Consider the following 19884-nt stretch of genomic DNA (forward strand, 5'->3'; position numbering starts at 1 on the left):
CCTGGGGATATGAAGAAAAGAAAAAGATTGGCCCTACTTGTACAATAAGCAAATCACTTGGCTTGGAATTTTCAATATTGTTAGTGTGTGATTTTAGGTAAGCATACATTTCTTATGGGAATACACTGGCAGTATAGTATATACTGTACCTTCTTCATAGGTGTCACTGAAGGAGGAGTGATGAATGACCCGCCAGTAGTTACATTCCTGGGTAATCAATTTTTAAAGAGTTCTCCGATTCACGGGATTGGTCTTCACTGTTTCCGTCATCCTACAGGAAAGACGGTAGGTCGGATCAGTTAGAGCAGTGATCCCCAACCAGTGGCTCAGGAGCAACATGTTGCTCTCAATGGCCTCAAAGCAGGTGGTTATTTTTTCATTCCTGGTTTGGAGGCAAGTTTTGGTTGTGTAAAAACCATATATACTGCCAGAGTCTCCTGTAGGCTGCCAGTGCACATAGGGGATAGCAAATAGCCAATCACAACCCTTATTTGGCACCCCTAGGACATTATTTATGCTTGTGATGCTCCCCAACTCTGTTTACAACTGAATGTGGCTGACTGGTAAAAAAAAAAAAAAGCTGGGGACACCCGAGTCTCAGTATTAGCATAGATAAGAAAATTTGTTTCACAAATATATCTTTCTCTGGTGTCTAAAGGGGGACACAGGGAATGAATGGGTTAAAGGAGTGGTTCACCTTCAAACAACTAGTTGTTTTCAGATAGATGACCAGAAATAATGACTTTTTCAAATGACTTTCTATTTTCTATATGTGACAGTTTTTATAATATTGAAGTGTCAAGTGTCTTTTTTCACCTTCTGAAGCAGCCCTGGGAGGGGGGGTCGCCGACCCTGTAAACTGTTCTAAATGGATACATTTAGTTGATACATTTCTTATCTTTGTCCCTGCTGAGCAGAATCTCTGGGTTTCATTACAGGCAGCTGTTAGAATTGATACAATAGTTGCTAATACTCCAGAGATGCTGCTGAGAAATGTATCAACTAAATGTTGCAGAATTGTAACAGTTCAGAGTCTGCACCTGAATTGCTGAGCTGCCAGACTCAAACACCAGAGACAGGGACATTAAATTTTAAACTCAGATTTTGGAAAAACAATAAAAAATAATTACTGGAAAGTAATTGGAAAAGGTCTTTATTTCTGGGGAACCATCTAAAAACAATTGAAAAAAGTGTTTGGAAGGTGAACAACCACTTTAAGCTCCATCCTCCAGGAGGACACTTGATGCTAATATGAAAGGATATGTGCCAGCCCACTCCTGCTTACCCCTACACCTAGCTCCTCCTACCATCAGTTTTTCAAGTGTCCTGCTCCTAGGAGGTTGGAGCCTATCCTGGTCTCTAGTGAGACTGATAGAAATACTTTGGTCAGTGAGTAGCACTGACAACCAGGGTGAAACCGGGCTGCCTAACCCATCTTCGGGTATCCCCCTTCGCGGGACAACTCACCGGGGTAAGAATCTGGTCCTTGACCATACCCACCACTCAGGCATGTTAACTGCTACTACACTGGAAGGCAGATGGTATAGTAGATGGCTATTTTCCCGCTCTACCCCCCTTCTCTGCACGCTGTCTCCACAAATCTTCAGCCAGGTGATATACCACTTCCCTCTCCCTTTCTGAATGGCGCAGCAGCTCATTCCGGTTGGTGTCACACAGTGCCGAAAGCTCTTGCAGTCCTGGTAGTTGCGACGGGCATGCCCTCCGGAGTCCGCAGACCTGTTAGTGGGCAGGCTGTTGAGATTCCGGGAGGTGTGGACCTGGTATTCCACAGATACCTGGGTCAACGAAATCATCACAGAAGGGTACCACATAGTTTTCACTTCCCCCCCAGGAAGTTCATTATGTCCAGAGTTCCTCAAAATCCCCCAAAGTACAGGCATTTGAAAAGTGTGTAACAACATTACAGAGGACTGGAGTGATCTAGCCAGTACCACTGCACAAGAGATTCTTGGGCTTCTACTCCAACCTGTTTATTGACCCCAAGAAGGATGGATCCTTTCGCCCAGTCCTAGATCTAAAGGGCCTGAACAAATTTGTATGATTGGTGCGATTCAAGATGGAGACACTGCGATTGGTGATTTGGGGAATGGAACCAGGACAGCTACTGATATCCCTGGATATCAAGGATGCTTACCTACATGTCCCAATTTGGCCTCCCCACCATCGCTTTCTCAGATTTGCCAGTTTGGGTATGCCTGTGGCTAAATGTGTGGCCCAGTCTGGGGGACCTGTGCTATTGCTGCAGGGGGGTGACCCCCCTTGTGAGGGTGCTGCTTGCCTCTGAGGGGGCTGGTCTGCTTGGATAGGAGCAGGGCCTTGAAGTTCAGCAAGTTCATATGGCTTACATCTGGAGCAAATTTGTTCTTTATGCCATGAGGGCAGCCTTTTACGGCACTTGGCGCAGACCAAAAACTTAACAGAGGCAGCCTGGGTCTCTGGAAAAGAGGTTTTGGTGCGGCTCAGGGATTTAGTCCCCCTGCTGTATCTCTTCCCGTTTGATCTGCCTGGTGAATATCACAAGGGGGGTAGGGAGTGCCTTCTGCTTTATGGGCTTCCCAGTTTAGCAGGAACCTTGGGGCTCCTCTTTTCCAGTGAAAGAATGAGGGAGTCCAAGGCTAGGAAGTATTTATTTACACTCCCCAGGTTGTCTGTGTCCTGGCCAACCGTTCTCCTCCTGTGTAAATTATAAGGAGTGATTATTGCTGGGTGGTTAGCAATTAAAAACCCCAGGTACACATCCAGCGTTGGGAGCTGGCAAAATTAGGAATACTATACAGTGTAATTGTCTTGCACTTCTCCATATGCCAGAAACCTGTCAAATAATTGTAGAGTGTAGAGAGGATCTATCCTGACCTCCTGAGGACACAACAAAAAACTGACCTAGGCTACACCTGCTGGAGGGGGTATAAGGAGGGGGAGCTATTTTTTTTCTTGTTGTGTCCTGCCTCCTAGTGGTTGCAACTATACCCCAATGTTCCCTGTGTCCCACAAACATACATTAGAGAAACATATTTGTTCCTACCCATTTGTGTATTCAACCCAACCCATAACTAAACCACATGCAAAAAATCTATGGGGGAAATAATCTGTGGAGGAAGATACACACATCCTCTCTGACACTTACACAGCATGTGTGTAAATAATGAGGCAATTACAAAATGACTGAAAATTAGCCTTACATTCCTTGAGGCGATCACCTTCACCCTTAGAATTTTTTTTTCTTTTCTGACCCTGCCAAGTCCACTAGGTGCAGTTTGGAGCGAAAGCTGTTGTTTCTGTTAAGAGTAAATTGAACATTTTACAGCATAACAAATATACATACACAACTTTCTTGTGCTTGTTGAATGGTACCAATAGTGTGTGATGCAAAGAAGGCATGTCAATTTAAAGGGGAAGTAAAGTCTAAAATAGAATAAGGCTAGAAATGCTGTATTTTGTATACTTAACATAAACTTACTGTACCATAAGCCTAATCAAACAAATGATTTATGCTTTCAAAGTTGGCCACAGGGGGTCACCATTTTGTAAGACAAGACTGTGCACATGCTCAGTGTGGTCTGGGCTGCTTAGAGATCATCTGCTCTACAGGGAAACAAACAAAGCTGCTTGAGTTCTGCATGGCTGGGAAGTAAGGCGGGGACTCCCCCTGCTGTTCATAAGTATGATTGTTTCCCTGCAGAGCAGTTAGGGACCGTCTGACAATTGCTATCCACAACAGAATTTCACTGCATACAGACAGGTTTCTTATAAAAAAGTACACATTTTTTAATTAAAGTATATTGGAGATAGGTTTCTTTTTCATTAAAGAAAGTAAAAATGGGATTTTATTTTTTTTGCCTTTACATGCCCTTTAAAAGCCTGTGTTTTTCCCCTTAAAGGGGTGGTTCACCTTTAAGTCAACATTTAGTATGTTATAGAATGGCGAATTCTAAGCAACTTTTCAACTGCTCTTAATTTTTTCTTTTCATCGACACCACTGACTGTTAATCTACATATTTATTGTTATTGCTACTTTATTACTTCATTCTATTCAGTCCGTCTCCTATTTATTTTTCAATCTCTTATGCAAATCAATGCATGGTTGCTAGGGTAATTTGGACCCTAGCAACCAGATTGCTGAACCTGCAAATTGGAGAGCTATTTGACAAAAAGCGAAAACTTGAAACCACAAATAAAATAAGAAAACCAGTTGCAGATTGTTTCACTCACTCTGATCTCACGCTCTACATTATACTAAATGCTATCTTTAAAGGGGCAGTATATATTATTTTCAACTTTAGTTTAACGAATAGGGCTTGTGCTGAACAGACTATTAGCCTATGGTTTAATTAGGAAATATCGTCTAAAAATTTTTTTAGTCCTTGCACTAAATATGGCAAATTCACATTCTACTTTCTGGCTCAAACAAAACAAATCAGCAGTTCACGGAGAAGCCGTCTGTCACATCTTACAGCCCAACAGGCTGCTGCTGGTGGAATGGAGTTTGTTTATACAGGGGGCTCCCCAGTGAACTGATGATTTATTTGGTTTGTGCAGATTAGAAACTATAAAGTAAATATGTTGCACAGAGTTACTTGGTCATCTATCCAATAGTAAAAACCTCTCTTCAGTTTCAGGCTACCAAGATAATGCTGGAACTCTTGCTCAGCTTTATGAAGCAGTAACTTTAGTAATTCAGAGGATTTTGTTTAGCTCTGAAGGATAAACTATAAAGGTATGGTTATTTTAATCCATAATTGGTTAGCGTTATGTCCTATTAAGCAAAACAAAAACAAATATCCCTTTACGTGCCACAAGCCATAAAATGTATGGAGCTGGCCTAAAAGTTTCATTGTGCTAATGCTGCAAGGTTCATTGGCACAAGGTTTCTCCGATTTATGCGACTTGTTTTTACTCAACACTCATAGCAAGATCACAGAGTCTTTACATCTCGCTCTGTCAAACCACAAATCTGCAAGAAATACATTTTCAAACAACGCAGACAAGACACAGGAGCAGAATACAGATCTTATGTCTCAGCATCAGCGGTACCTTAATCCTTCTTTGGGATCTTCCCGAATGCTGATTGTAATTGTCTTGTCACGAGCTGTATACAATCTAGGATTTCTTCATTAGATAGATCTAAAAATGATAAAGAAACTTAAAATTGCATGCACAGCATAATGTAAAGAGTTATGCCATCTAATGCAAAAAGATCCAAAGGTTCATTGTAACCTTTAAACTCCCCTCCAAGTAAGAGATTTTTTAAATTGAACTCCCAACGTCTAACCACATTTATAAAATACATTGCAACGAAATGAAGAGGTTGCAGAGTTCTCATCTAAATGTAACTCCCAATTTCCTACTGCCTTTTGTACGCTCCATATCATTTGATCTGAGAAGAGAAAAGTTGCCTTTCCCGGGCTACTGCACTTAGGAAAAACATCCCTTACCATCATATACTAGACACTGCTCTATTTTTATTTTCCCAGGTAACAAGTGGTATAGATTGTGCCAGTGCAACACCACATCAAGAAATACAAAACAGTTCCACTTTCTGACAGTGGAGAATAAAGACAGTAGGAATATGTGGCCCAACTTAAATAACTTAAATCAGGCTCAGTGTTGAAGAAGAGGGGCATTATCTAATGAGAGGAGTTGGGGGAGGAAGACTACACATAACATGTGGCAATTTTTAAGCAGTTTTCTGCTGTTGCTCATAACCAACTCCCAGTGTTGGACCCAGGGGTGATCCTGGCCCCTCCACTGCCTGAGTCTGCTGCTCCCCCTCCCTGGAAATTCGCTCTTAAAGTACCAGGAGCAGCATTTTTGCTGCCCCTGGTACCTAGTGGGGCGCTGCCGCCTGAGGTGACAGCCACAACTTGCCTCATTGGCGAAGCACCCCTGGTTGGACCCAGTGTGCACATCCATGATGTATATAATACTGCAAGAGAATAACTTAATTTTATTTACATACCCCGTGCGGCTATTATTCTGGAGACCTAGACAAGTGTGCCCTTCATTAAAACTTCATCAGTCATCTTTATTGTCCTGCCTGTCTCCCAATTAAGGGTTAGTTCACACGAGGAGATTCGGGAAGATTTTGTCGCCTGGCGAGATTGTCGCTCAGAAGACGAGGCAATTAGTCGCCAGGCGACAAAATCTCCCCGAATCTCCTCGTGTGAACTAACCCTAATGCTCATGCAAGCCTTATTTTCTTTATTGCACGGAGGAGCATATCTGCTTCCAGATTGAGCCAACCCTGGTTTCGAAAAGGATGTAAAGGCTAAAGATATCCTTTGTATTAGTATTATTGTATTATTAGTATTTGTCTTTCACAGTCATAGTTAAGTAGGGTTGAAAAAAATACCAAGTTTAACTCCTCCAAATGAAACCCAGTGCACAAACATAAAGACACACACATAAACTATATATTCTATACTAATTGTAGATTTTACTATAACAATAGCCTTGGATATTATGTTTGTCCAAGAAATCATCCGGAAATCATCCAACCCCCTCTTAAAGGCACCAATAGCACCAGCCATCACAACATCTTCCAGCAGGGCATTCTACAGCCTCACTGTCCTCACTGTGAAGAACCACCTATGCTGCTTCAAATGAAAGTTCTTTACCTCTAGTCTTCCATCCCTGTAACCAGGGCAACTTATATATAGTATGTACAAAATCTAACTATAGCCCTATTTCTTAACCTTGTGTCCCCTTATGTTGCTTGTGTCAACTCCCAGAATTCTTCAACACAACATGATGGGATTGTAATTCAGCCAACTGGGAACCCTAACAATTAAGAAACACATAACCCCCCTGCATTTGTGTTTGAATTCCTGTTGTCTTCTACAAGGAGCCTATGACAGAAAGATGATTTTGTACTTTTCACAACAATTTCACCATATGATATATAGAATTTTGGAATTTATTGCAATGGTAAAAGTTTGCATTAGTCTTGTGTTCAACTGTTTAACTGCCACACAACAGTGACAGTTACAGGAAGCAGAGCAAAGGGATAGTGGACCAGTCAACAGTTGGTTGGAGAGAGGGGAGCAGCTAGCAACAGACTAGAGATAGCGAAGGAGCAAAAAGTGACAAGAGGTGAGTTTAGTGAGTGTTGGGGGAGAGTTTTGCATCTGAAAGTGGAGAGAAGGAGGACTAGAGGAGAGAAGGAGGAAGAGAGGAGTTAAGGAGGACTAGAGGAGAGAAGGAGGAAGAGAGGGGTCAAGAAGGACTATAGGAGAGAAGAAGAAATAGAGGAGAGAAGGAGGAAGAGAGGAGTTAAGAAGGACTATAGGTGAGAAGGAATAGAGGAGAGAAGGAAGAAGAGAGGAGTGGAGGACTAGTGAAGAGAAAGAGAGGAATTAAGGAGGACTAGAGGTGAGACAGAGGAAAAGAGGAGTTAAGGAGGACTAGTGGAGAGAAGGAGGACTAGAGGAGAGAAGGAGAGGAGAGAAGGAAGGCTAGAGGAGAGAAGGAGGAAGAGAGGGGTCAAGAAGGAATAGAGGAGAGACGAAGGAAAAGAGGAGAGAAGGAAAAAGAGAGGAGGAGAGAACCTTGGAATTTAATGCAAATAGTAAAGTTTTGCATTAGTCTTGTGTTCAACTGTCAAGTTTAACTGACGCACAGTGACAGTTACAGGCACCAGAGCAGCTTGCGACAGACTAGAGATAGTGGAGGAGCAAAACCGACTAGAGGAGAGTTTAGTGAGTGTTGGAGGAGAATTTGGATCTGAAAGAGGAGAGAAGGAGGAAGAGAGGACTTAAGAAGGACTAGAGGAGAGAAAGAGGAAGAGAGGAGAGAAGGAGGACTAGAGGTGAGAAGGAGGAATAGAGGAGTTAAGGAGGACTAGAGGAGAGAAGGAGGAAGAGAGGTGTTAAGGAGGACTAGAGGAGAGAAGGAGGAAAAGAGGCGTTAAGGAGCACTAGAGGAGATAAGGAGGAAGAGAGGAGTTAAGGAGGACTAGTAGAGAGAAGCAGGAAAAGCCAAAATGAAGCCTAAGTGCTTCCAAAAAAATGATCGAGGATCAGGAGCTTGGAGGAAAATGAAAAGGAGTCGTGAGGATGATAAGGAAAAATCAGATGAGAGAAGGATGAGCAAAAAAGCTAAAAAATCTGAGAAGAGCTTTGAAAAGAATAAAAACATGGGAGAAGAGAGCAGGAAGGAGATCAAAGAGCAGGAAGAAAAGAAGAAGTTTCAGCAGAAAAGATCTAGGAGCCCAGAGAGCAGCACAGGTAAGGAGAATCAGCAATCCGTTTTGTTCAGTCTACTACCAAATTGAAAATTAAAGCTAAAATCTGTTCCCCTGTGCTTTGGATATATACAGTACCTAGATAGCATACAAGATAAAGACAAAAAGAATCCAAAAATGAATATATAGTACTGGGGTATAAATGATTTCTCAATGTTAATTAATAATCTTTCCACAGTTTTCAATATTTGGATTCATTTTTAGTTTCAATCAGACCAGGGGTGTCCAAACTTTTTGCAACGAGGGCCAGATCTGGTGAGGTGAAAATGTGTGGGGCCGACCATTCAGCTTGACACCAATATCCCCTTCAAGGTAGCCAACTAGTGATTTAGGCCCTAAATGAGTCATTAAAAGTAGCAATAACAATAATTTGTAGCCTTCCAGAACATTTGTTTTTTAGATGGGGTCAGTGATCCCCATTTGAAAGCTGTAAAGAGTCAGATGGGGGGGGACAGGAAGAAATAATAAACCCCTCAGCCCAGTAATCTAATGTCACTGCTGCTGCAGAACCTCTAAGGAACTGCCACTCACTAGCCCCACACCTCATTGCCTGTACCTGACAGCAGAAGTATGCAGACTTGCCTCCTTATTTTACTCACTGATCCAAGAGGCTGCAGTCACACCTCCGTGCTGCAGATTTCAGCCCCGCCTCTGGGGAAAGCACCTCCGTCCTGTCCCAATAATGAAACGATGTTTGGGATCAGCCCACAGACTCTGGAGCAATAGAAATAGTAATAAGGAGGGGCTTATGAACACAGGGATTGCGGCAGTGAGTGGAGGGAGATTGAGTTTTCCTGTCATAGTCAAGAGAAACTCTGCGTCTGACTATAATGCAGCGCGTGTATAAATGATATTGTCACATGTATATTTGTATAACTCTGTAGGGAAGAGTCACACACTCCCTGCCCTAAAGTACTGGCATTCACTCTCTCTCTCTGCCCTCACACAGCGCCATATTTGTTTCTCTCCCTCTGATCCACTTTGTACTGACAGATCCTATGTCCCCTGCACTGGACTCACAGCTTCCCCTTGTGTCCATGGCAGGAGTGTCATGTCAGCCTTGAGCACAGAGGGTTAAGAGGGGAAGGGCTGAGGAGGGAAGACTAAGTGACAAGGGCTGAGAAGGGAGGGGCTAAGGAGGGAGGACCCAGCGACTCCTCCTTCCTCTCTGCCTCTCACTGAAGGCACGACCCTATGTGTGGACGCCCATGTGGGAGGACCCAAGTCAGGGAAGCTGGTTTTGGGAGGTGGACGCAGCCAGGCTCACTGCTTCCTCAGAGGGAGGGGAGTCGGCTTCCTCACTAGCTGCTCTCTACCGGCTACTGCACGATGCTCTGAAAGGCAGGGGCGACAGCAGCTCGTCATTACCTGCTGCCAATAAAAAATGGATTTGGACACCCCTGAATCAGACAGAGAGTGATAGATAAATAACAGGTCATGTTTTGTTGCAATAATCTGCTGTTTTGGTCCTTTGAATACTTTTTCTCTTATGTTTGCTAATGTATTGACTTTTGCAGTCATTGTTCTACTGCTACACGTTTAAATGTGTATGCTTACAACTTCAATAAAAACAACTAAAAAAGAATAGGATACTGTACTGATAAAAGCTTCCATTGATTGCTTTCTGTGTAATGTATATACTTTGTGCCCATGAACAAAGGCTTTTTATCTGCCAGTTCTGTTGATACCTTAGCCCGTGTCCATTATTTAGAGACTTGTTTCTTAACCTTTAGTCCCTACATATTGTATAACTTCCATAATGCTTTAACCATTGGCTGTATGATGAAGCATGCTGGGAGTTGTAGTCCAGTAACATCAGGGTTGAGAAACAAGGCTGCAGACTCTAGTGCATATGTCAGTTGGGATAAACCATTGAAATTGTCCTGTGTGTGGGGGGAGCACTAGTTACTGGTCAGGAAAAATATTGGAGCAGGTAATAAGGATCTACAGGGGCAATGTGTAATTCTCTCTTTTCAATTTCTCTTTATGGAAATAACCAATTAACCCTGCAGACTTTTTGATAGAAAAATGGGCTGCTCGATACTCCCAATGGCTCTAGAAATCTCACTGTGATTGGATAACGAGAGATCATTATTTCCAGCTCAGGGAAGGGTCTCTATAGCAATGATAAGGGATACACTGGCTGAAGACCAGATCATACTGTCACATCATATTAAGAAAAGTCTGGGTACCTCATTAGCAATCCCTGTGTCACAGATAGCCAGCTCCCCTATTTTTAGCTCCTTTATCAACTATTCCTATTGCCTTGTATAGTACTGACATATTCCCATTGTAAGTTCTGAGAGGGTCTTATTTTCCCCCAAACTTCATGACAAACTGCCTTATATAAATGAGATATTGAAGATAATTGCCAATACAGTATAATTTAATTCAATTTTATAGAAAATATAAAGACTAAAAGCCTAATTCTTATCAGGGTTTTTTCCCCCTATAAGAGACATTGTATTTGCAGTGAGAGTTGTTAATGTGATTTCTTCCCAACAGGAGAAGGAAGCAGCAGAAAGAAGAGACCCTGTGTTCCAGCCACAAGACCTGCCTCAATTAACATCGACTGCTTCAGATTCCACTCTGAGCTTGGACGAGGGGCCTTTGCCAAGGCAAGTAATGGGTTTCCTTAGTGGAATTCTCAGGACCTTTGTTTCTGCATAGGGACCATAGGGCCAATGCCTAAGGTGGCAGCTTGAGGGCAGATATAAAGATTTTTTTTTTCTTTTTGTTTTTTAGAGCCCCTCAGCCAAGTTGATAATTGGAAATATAACTATAAAAAAATGTTAAACTTTTATCTCATAAAATAAATTCATATAGATCAGTTATACTGTACTACAAAGCTCTAGGTTGTCTCTGGAAATGAGTGTCTGTGTCCCATCAAGAGACTATGTAATATTTACTGTCCCCTCTGCCTTTCTCAGGTCATGATGGCTACTTGGACCAGCAGGAAACAACGTGTAGCCATGAAGGTCTCAGAGAAGACACCAGAGACTGAGATGGAAGTCCGCGTGCTAAAGGTTGCTAAGGGCAGCCCCTTCCTATGTCACGCCTATGGGGCCTTTCAATCAAAGGTAACATTTAATAACCCTCATGTACCAAAGGTACACCCAACTGCAGGAGTGCCATGGGCTGCTAAATTGAAACCCTTGGAAATTCATATACTATAATGTGTTCAAGGGTCTTTTAGTGCTTCTGCATTTTGTACTCTGTACCAGACGCCCCATTCTTGGCGTTTCATGGCACAAATCTAATTGGGTGCTACCTACATTGTGTTGTTCAGTTGTTTTCTATCAATTCATGTGTTTCACTCTCATTGTTTGCCTCCCTGACCAGAGCCATGCCTATATCGTCCTGGAGTACATCAGAGGGGGTACACTTATGGCTGCGATGAGGAAGACAGGACACCTGAAGGAAGACACCATCGCGTAAGTAATATATCACTTGAAAAGGAGAATAGGGAGTAACAGCAGACAGAATTTTCATTAAGGCTTGGAAAGGCTTAATTAACAGGAGAAGCATAGAGTAGCAGTAGACCCAAAACTTGCTCTGGGCCACACAGTCTTCTGTTTATGCCTGTGATGATTCAGTATCCTTATAGTAAAAGTATCATAATAAATAATATATGTAGTCACTAAAAGAATGCTTTTTGTTTTTTCCCCTTTAAAGGAGAAGTTAAAAAAAAACCTCTTATTAGAAAGGCTTCCTTTTGTATGACTTACAGGACTGACTTATTCCTGTCTTCCTGCTGGCAATCTGTAGGAAATGCGCTGCGTGATGATAGCGAGTCCAGGAGTTGGCTGACGACACCAAAATAGCTCACTGCTTCCTCCCCACTGCCTCGGGCAGCCTTGAGCCGCGTTAGGCGATTTTTGCCTATTGCGCAAGTTTATAAAAAGAGGATTTCCCCTCAGCAGCAATGACATGCATCATAATTGATACGCCTCTCTCGCGTTCTGTGCATTCTATTGGTGTTTAAGATGATGGGCAGCTCAGGTTAAGGGGAAGGAATTTTCACACACGCAGAAGCGCAAAGGAAGCAGCTTCTTTAGTAACTTTAGTAAGATGTAGGTCGCATAACTACAGATGGGATGTGAATTAGGAATGCTTGAAAAATCGTTGGTTAATCACATGTAAATGCAATACTGATTACAGACCTCAGTCAGACAAAACACGCAGCCTTTCCTCCCCCTTCCTCCTCTGTTCGCAACACTATCTTATAAGCGGAGCGGGAGTTTAGAACAGCATTGCGTCGCTATGGTAACAGAAGCTCTCACGCTACGCATACAAGATAGTGTTGCGAACAGGGGAGGAAAGGCTGCGTGTTTTGTCTGACTGAGGTCTGTAATCAGTATTGCATATATATGCACGGGGAAGTCAGTGGGGATCTCAGTTGAATGGGGAAGTGACGTATAGTCTTAAGAACTATATTGAACTATAGATAAGTTTGGAACGTGAGCAGAACTTTTAAAAGGCACAGAGTCAAAATCTAACACAGCGTTTCAGGACAGGGGGTAATTCCAAAAATTTTGGGTTAGTTTTGTAATTTTGCCTTTCCTTTATTAAGGTTCTACGCAGCAGAGATGATTTGCGGCCTGCAGTTCCTTCATTCCAACGGGATCATCCATCTGTAAGTAAAATGCTCGTCTCTGATTTATCTACAGTGTTTTTATTTATAATTTATGACCTTGTTGAAGGCAAATCTGAGCACTTTATGCAATTGTGCTCTTTACCACTCCATTTTCTATATGTTCACATCTCCCTTTCATTTTCCTAATACCTACTCAACCTGTGTCTAATTTTATTCTTGCAGTGACCTGAAACCAGCTAACATCCTGCTAGACGGAGAAAGCCACATAAAAATAGCTGACTTTGGTCTGGCAATGGACAACATGGTCGGGAACAACACCACCACAGGCCTGGTTGGAACATTCAGATATATGGCACCAGAGGTGAGAAACTAAATTCTGTAGTTCAGCACAGTAACAGCAATGGGTATATAGGGCTTTGCCTACAAACTACAAACAGTTATGGGGTTTGAATATATCATTGTTACATAGTTACATAGTTAAATTTGGTTGAAAAAAAGACAAAGTCCATCAAGTCCAACCCCTCCAAATGAAAACCCAGCATCCATACACACACCGCTCCATACTTTCACACAAATTCTATATACCCATACCTATACTAACTATAGAGCTTAGTATCACAATAGCCTTTGATATTATGTCTGTCCAAGAAATCATCCAAGCCATTCTTAAAGGCATTAACTGAATCAGCCATCACAACATCACCCGGCAGTGCATTCCACAACCTCACTGTCCTGACTGTGAAGAACCCCCTACGTTGCTTCAAATGAAAGTTCTTTTCTTCTAGTCTAAAAGGGTGGCCTCTGGTACGGTGATCCACTTTATGGGTAAAAAGGTCCCCTGCTATTTGTCTATAACGTCCTCTAATGCATTGTAAAGTGTAATCATGTCCCCTCGCAAGCACCTTTTTTCCAGAGAAAACAACCCCAACCTTGACAGTCTACCCTCATAATTTAATTCTTTCACACCTCTAACCAGTTTAGTTGCACTTAGTCTCTGCACTCTCTCCAGCTCATTTATATCCCTCTTAAGGACTGGAGTCCAAAACTGCACTGCATACTCCAGATGAGGCCTTGCCAGGGACCTATAAAGAGGCATAATTATGTTTTCATCCCTTGAGTTAATGCCCTTTTTTATGCAAGACAGAACTTTATTTGCTTTAGAATGACAGAATGACACTGCCCAGAATTAGACAACTTGTTATCTACAAAAACCCCTGGATCCTTCTCATTTAAGGAAACTCCCAACACACTGCCATTTAGTGTATAACTTGCATTTATATTATTTTTGCCAAAGTGCATAACCTTGCATTTATCAACATTGAACCTCATTTTCCCGTTTGCTGCCCAGTTTTCCAACTTAGACAAATCACTCTGCAAAGTGGCAGCATCTTGCATGGAACCTATAGTTCTGCACAATTTAGTATCATCTGCAAAAATAGAAACAGTACTTGCAATGCCCACCTCCAGGTCATTAATAAACAAGTTGAAAAGCAAGGGACCTAGTACAGAGCCCTGTGGTACTCCACTAACAACACTGGTCCAATTAGAAAATGTTCCATTTACCACCACTCTTTGTAGATCAGGATGATTCTTATAACTCTGCATTTCATAAAGCTATTTTCTTGTTAAATAATCTGTTCCTTCTTTTGAAGGTGATCCAAGGAGAGGAGTACGGCGCAGCAGCAGATTGGTGGTCTTTGGGTATCATCATCTACCAAATGGCCACCTCCACATTCCCATTTTCTACCACAGATGGGAAACAACTGTCAGCACTCAAGGATGAGCCCTTTTATCCCAGATGGCTCAGTAAAGAACTAGTGGATCTCCTGCAAGCAGTGAGTATAAGCAATGATACTGTGAAATAATATAAAAGAGACATTTAGCTTAAAGTTATTTTTTTAGAACTCATTCTTGTGCATTCTAAAATATATGTATTCTTAAATTCCATAATGTAAGCCTAAGTGAGTGGGGTCAGTGCAGTAAATGATGTGGCCTCAGTGGAAATGGGAATGTCTAAATGCCACCTGTGTGTGTGGCCCAAAGGAAAAACAACAGGCTGGAATATGGCACATAGATGATGTTAGAGTCTTTTTATGTATATAAATGTACTTATCTCTGTATGATGTAAATATTTTATTATTTAAGCTATTGAAGAAAGACCAGCATCTTCGCCTTGGCACAACCGGGAACATCAGGAAGCACCCTTTCTTCCATCATATTGACTGGGTGAAACTGGAAAATCGCCAAGTACAACCACCTTTCCAGCTAGCAGTGGTGAGTATGTGACTGAACCAAGCAACAGGGAACTGCTGCTTTACTGTTAGTACGAGACACACTCAAACACCGGAGCCAGAATGGGTTTTCACCAAACCAGTACCATAACCTCATGCCTGATATCAGGGAACAGATTAAATAATTTCTAGAAATTGGGAGGTTAATCTTTGTTATGTAGAAAACATTATAAAACATTTTCTTTTTGTAGCGATCAGTTGAGGACTTCTGTGACTCCGATGGAGACTCTCCATTTTTTTCAAGGAATAAGATCAGGAATGGTGGTAACAGAGTCCTAGAGGATTTCTCCTTCCTGGATCCCAGCCTCCAGGAGTAGGTGCCATGTGACATCCAAGGCCTTCAACTACAGTCATCTGCCCCAGTTCCGCTGCTGCGTAGAAACCAACCATCATCATCTGCTGCAACTGTCTAAAATTAACACCAAAGTCTTTTCTGCTGAATTCCAAGGAGGTGACCGATACATTATATAGATCAGGATTAGTAAATATATTTTACATTTTATTGGGTATTGGGGGGGATGTAATTTATTATTACTTGATTTAATTCAGTTGGTATGTAGAAGTATATATATAAAATACATTTTATGAATTGGGTATTGGGGGGATGTAATTTATTATTAGTTGATTTAATTCAGTAGGTATGTAGAAGTATATATATATATAATACATTTTATGAATTGGGTATTGGGGGGGACGTAATTTATTATTACTTGATTTAATTCAGTGGGTATGTAGAGTGTATGTTAGAGTTAGTCTAGGATGTTTTTCTCCCTTAACAGGTAATTAAAAAGAAGATAAGGTAAGAGACAGCAGTGAATGCTAATATTGTATTTAACCACCCTAATATTTATAACAATCTTTTCCACACTAGGCACACTTGCTGTTCATAAAGCAAAAATTAATAGTTAATAAGGTTAATAGGCATAAATAAAATGAAAAATGTCCATATTATTATTCATTTACAGATATTTCTAAACTTCATGGATACTAGCTCCCATTCTAAGTTGCTGTGCCAGTGACTATATGGTTAATTGACTATGCATATGGCTTCATCAATAGACTCCCCTCTGCACAGTTCTCTCCGCACCTCCATTATATTTTAAAGCTTTGCAACAGCAAGGTCAGCTTCTAGGTCCCCCAGTGATGACATATAGTGGTCATGTCAGCAATCTGATATAGAGCCCAATCCAATATAGAACCCCTGACTCGAGGAAAGAGAGTCAATAAACCAGGTTTATGTCATATCCCTGATAGAACCTTGATATTCAGCTTCCCCAGCTTTAAATCTAAAGGAAAGTATAAATAAAAATAGAAAGAAATGTTAAAAAATAAATATAAATTGTACAATCTGTCAGAATTACCAGCAATTCCATTCAGACACCCCTATTGTTATGCACCTACCAAATTATGACTCAAATTCACCCAGCAAGGCCTCCCCATTAAACCAAGTCTTCCCCAGGAACTGCCTCAAAGCACAACACTCTGTCCCTACTTAGCAAACGTATTCCACTGCCTGTCAATTTTTAAAAAAAATTCATTAATTCAGTAAAACAAGCATTATATCATTATCATTTATTTACATAGCGCCAACAAGTTATGCAGTGCTTTACATTAGATAACTAACAGGGAACAAATAGTAAATAACAAACTAAAGAGTTAGGATACAATGACACATAGGAATTTTAGAAACAAATTTGTGATCTATAATATGACTGACTAATTAAGATACATTGAATAAGCTTCCCTAAGCAGGTGGATCTTTAGGGAGCATCTGGAAGGAAGGAGGGAGACAACTGGAGGCAGAGAGAGTTCCAGACAAAAGAAAAAGCCAGAGAAAAGTCTTCCAGACGAGAAAGATGAACGAATCAAGCAACACAAGAAACAGATTGCAGTAGTCATTATACATTGTTTAAAATGCTTAATTTTACAATAAAGTTAAAACCCCTAACAAGTTAAACACTGTGTCTTGTTGCCTTACTAATACACCATAAGGTATTCCTATACCCTCCAGGTTTAGTGTTGATACCAAAGGGTTATACTTTCATAAGCTAGGTCTTGTAACAAGGGGGGACTTGGAGAGTTGTGGGAGAGGCGATGGTTGGAAAGCTGTCAGATTCAGTATGATAGATTTGGGGCAATTCAGAGATTGGAGGAAGGGCTATTTAGTGAATTACTGCATGTGGTAACTGAAGGTACCTGAAAAACATTTGGGAGGGAAAACAATTGTCTCAGTTTTGGAAAAGGCAGCAGTTTACCCTCCGCTATAACATCTAAAACGTATTTAAACCTGTATTTTGCCCACACCTGAGCTTGTGTATAGAAAAGCTAAGGGTATTATACATTATGGCAGATAGGAATGGGAGCAGTTACATGAGTTATAAAGGTGTTTATTAATCTCACATTCCTGGAATATATGGAGACAGGTCTGAACTGGTAAATGCCAGAGGGGCTGCTGGTTGGGGGCTGTTTGGGCCTATACTTGATATGGCTGGGCCTATTTTGAACCCCAGTCCGGACCTTTATGGAGGCATAATGCAAAGAAACTTGTGCCTGTGAATGAATGAGGCAAAATGTGTTTATGATTTCATAATTCTGAATGGATTTTCTTTAAATTTAGTTTAGGGTTAACAATCACTTGCAGGTGGCAAGCCACGGACAGTGTGATAGATCTGCTACAGACTTAAACACTGCAACCTGCTCTCACATTCCCTGATGCCCCACTAGGTGGCAGATTCATATAACAAATAGTACAGGAGTCAGTAGCCCCTAAGTGAGGATGTACATACATCATGAGTATTATGAGTAACTGCTCAGTTAAGGGCCTATACATTTCCAATAAGCTTTCCTCTGCAAATATCTGGTATTATACTCCAGAGAAAACAACCTTGTCAGTCTACCCTCAAACTTTAAGTCTTCCATCCCTTTAACCAGTTAAGTTGCACATCTCTGCATTCCCTCCAGCTTATTTATATCCTCCTAAAGACTGGAGCCCAACACTGCACTACATACTCAGGTGAGGCCTTACCAGGGACCTGTAAATAGGGTTTTTTTATGCAAGGCAGAACTTTATTTGCTTTAGTGGCCACAGAATGACACTGCCTGGAATTAGACAACTTGTTATCTAAAAAAAAACAAAGATCCTTCTAAATTAAGGAAACCCCCAACACACTGCTATTTAGTGTACAACCTTGCTAAACACCAATATGTCCTACCAAACTCTGTACAAGTATAGAGACGGATCCGCACACACTCAAGTTAATGCAGTCGGGGAGTATCCCCTTTTATCTAGCCATCAAACATTCAACGTTTCCGGGACACCCTCCCCTCCCTTCATCTTGATGATGGGAGGGTGTTCCCCCCCCGAAACGTTGAATGTTTTGTGGCTAAATAAAAGGGGATACTCCCCGACTGCATTAACTTGAGTGTGTGCGGATCCATCTCTATACGTGTACGTTGCTAGTGGACCCGGCCGGGTCAACGGAAGAACGCACCACCATTGCAGAACTGGTGAACTACAGGTGTGCGGTAGGAAAAATGACATTCTACCAAACTCTGTTGCATCCAGAACTGTCTTGTACAGAAGCACAGGGGAGCCTTGTATTTTTAAACCTTCTATTGACCTGTTAAAAAGAACAGGGAACCCTTTGGACATTCATCCTATGTGTGTGTTTTGTACCCCCTCAATCACAAGTAAGGGGGCCCTATAAGCCTATTCCTATGCCTCCCCGATATAATGGCCAAGATGTTGAAAGTATGCCATTAATATACCATTGTTGCTATACAGGCTTGCATCTAGCAGCATGCACACTGGTATAGCATAAAACAAATAATTCTTGGTTATCTGAGCAGATAACATTACTTAGATAATTATTTTGCTTAATGATATGCCATTGTGGTGCAGCAGTAAAAAGTGACAGTACAAGGACCCATTCAAGCCTCTCTAGAAGGTAGAAGAGATTACACACACATACAAGCTTTGTCATGTGACCCCTGAAAGTCTGTGTCAGCGACCCTTTCTGCAGAACAAAGAGGTTAAGGTGTTAATAAACCATGTTCTCAATGTGTGGTGTGACCAATTTGGATTGATCTGCAGAAAAATGTGGGGACTGGGAGCAGCTGGAAGTGAGAACACCAACCCCTAAATGGTTTCTAATGAGTATCTGACACTACTGATGTCTAACACACACTCACGGTGTGAGACACTGCCCTACAGGACACAGAGGAACATAACATAAGTATGAGAACAATATGGGAAAATGTGACCAAAACTGAAACTGGAAGTAAATATTTATGGATTTGTAGCAGATGCTTTCATTAGAGCAACATATTGTAAATTTTTTTCCTCCATTTTTGATCACATTGCCCGTTCTTTGTAATATACTGTTTGTTACATTATCTTTCAAATGTTTAGAACAAAGGCAATGAGAAAAGAAATGCAAAACATATATCACTGCCTAAATCAATAACTGGTCAGTCTATATCCCTTTAAAAAACACAAGACAAAATGGCACAAGGCCAGGCTGGTTTATGGCAGCACGGACAGCTATCATCTTCTTCTCATCCCAGCAATCCTTTGTGGCTGGTCAGGCTCGGAGCATGAGCAGACCCAAACTTTTCAATGTATGTCTTCACATGCACCATGCCTGACCTAGTGAGGACGATTGCTGGGAACAAGGAAAAGATGGCAGCTGCCTACCCCATCATAAAGTGCACAAGGACAGTTTACATTTTGGAGA

General features: G+C 41.5%; 1 protein-coding gene across 1 annotated transcript; it reads left to right on the top strand.

The window, feature by feature from the left end:
* Positions 1-7934: 7934 nt before the first annotated feature.
* On the top strand, positions 7935-17346 carry LOC108698335 (protein kinase C delta type-like). The gene is made up of 9 exons (XM_041572692.1): positions 7935-8243; positions 10766-10878; positions 11191-11340; positions 11603-11694; positions 12834-12896; positions 13080-13218; positions 14510-14692; positions 15003-15131; positions 15340-17346. Exons 1-9 carry the CDS (start codon positions 8000-8002, stop codon positions 15463-15465), a joined length of 1239 nt encoding a protein of 412 aa, XP_041428626.1. The 5' UTR covers positions 7935-7999; the 3' UTR covers positions 15466-17346.
* The last annotated feature ends 2538 nt before the right edge of the window (positions 17347-19884 follow it).

The sequence above is a fragment of the Xenopus laevis genome, chromosome 8L (genome assembly GCF_017654675.1).
Source record: "Xenopus laevis strain J_2021 chromosome 8L, Xenopus_laevis_v10.1, whole genome shotgun sequence".
Lineage (NCBI taxonomy): Eukaryota > Metazoa > Chordata > Amphibia > Anura > Pipidae > Xenopus > Xenopus laevis.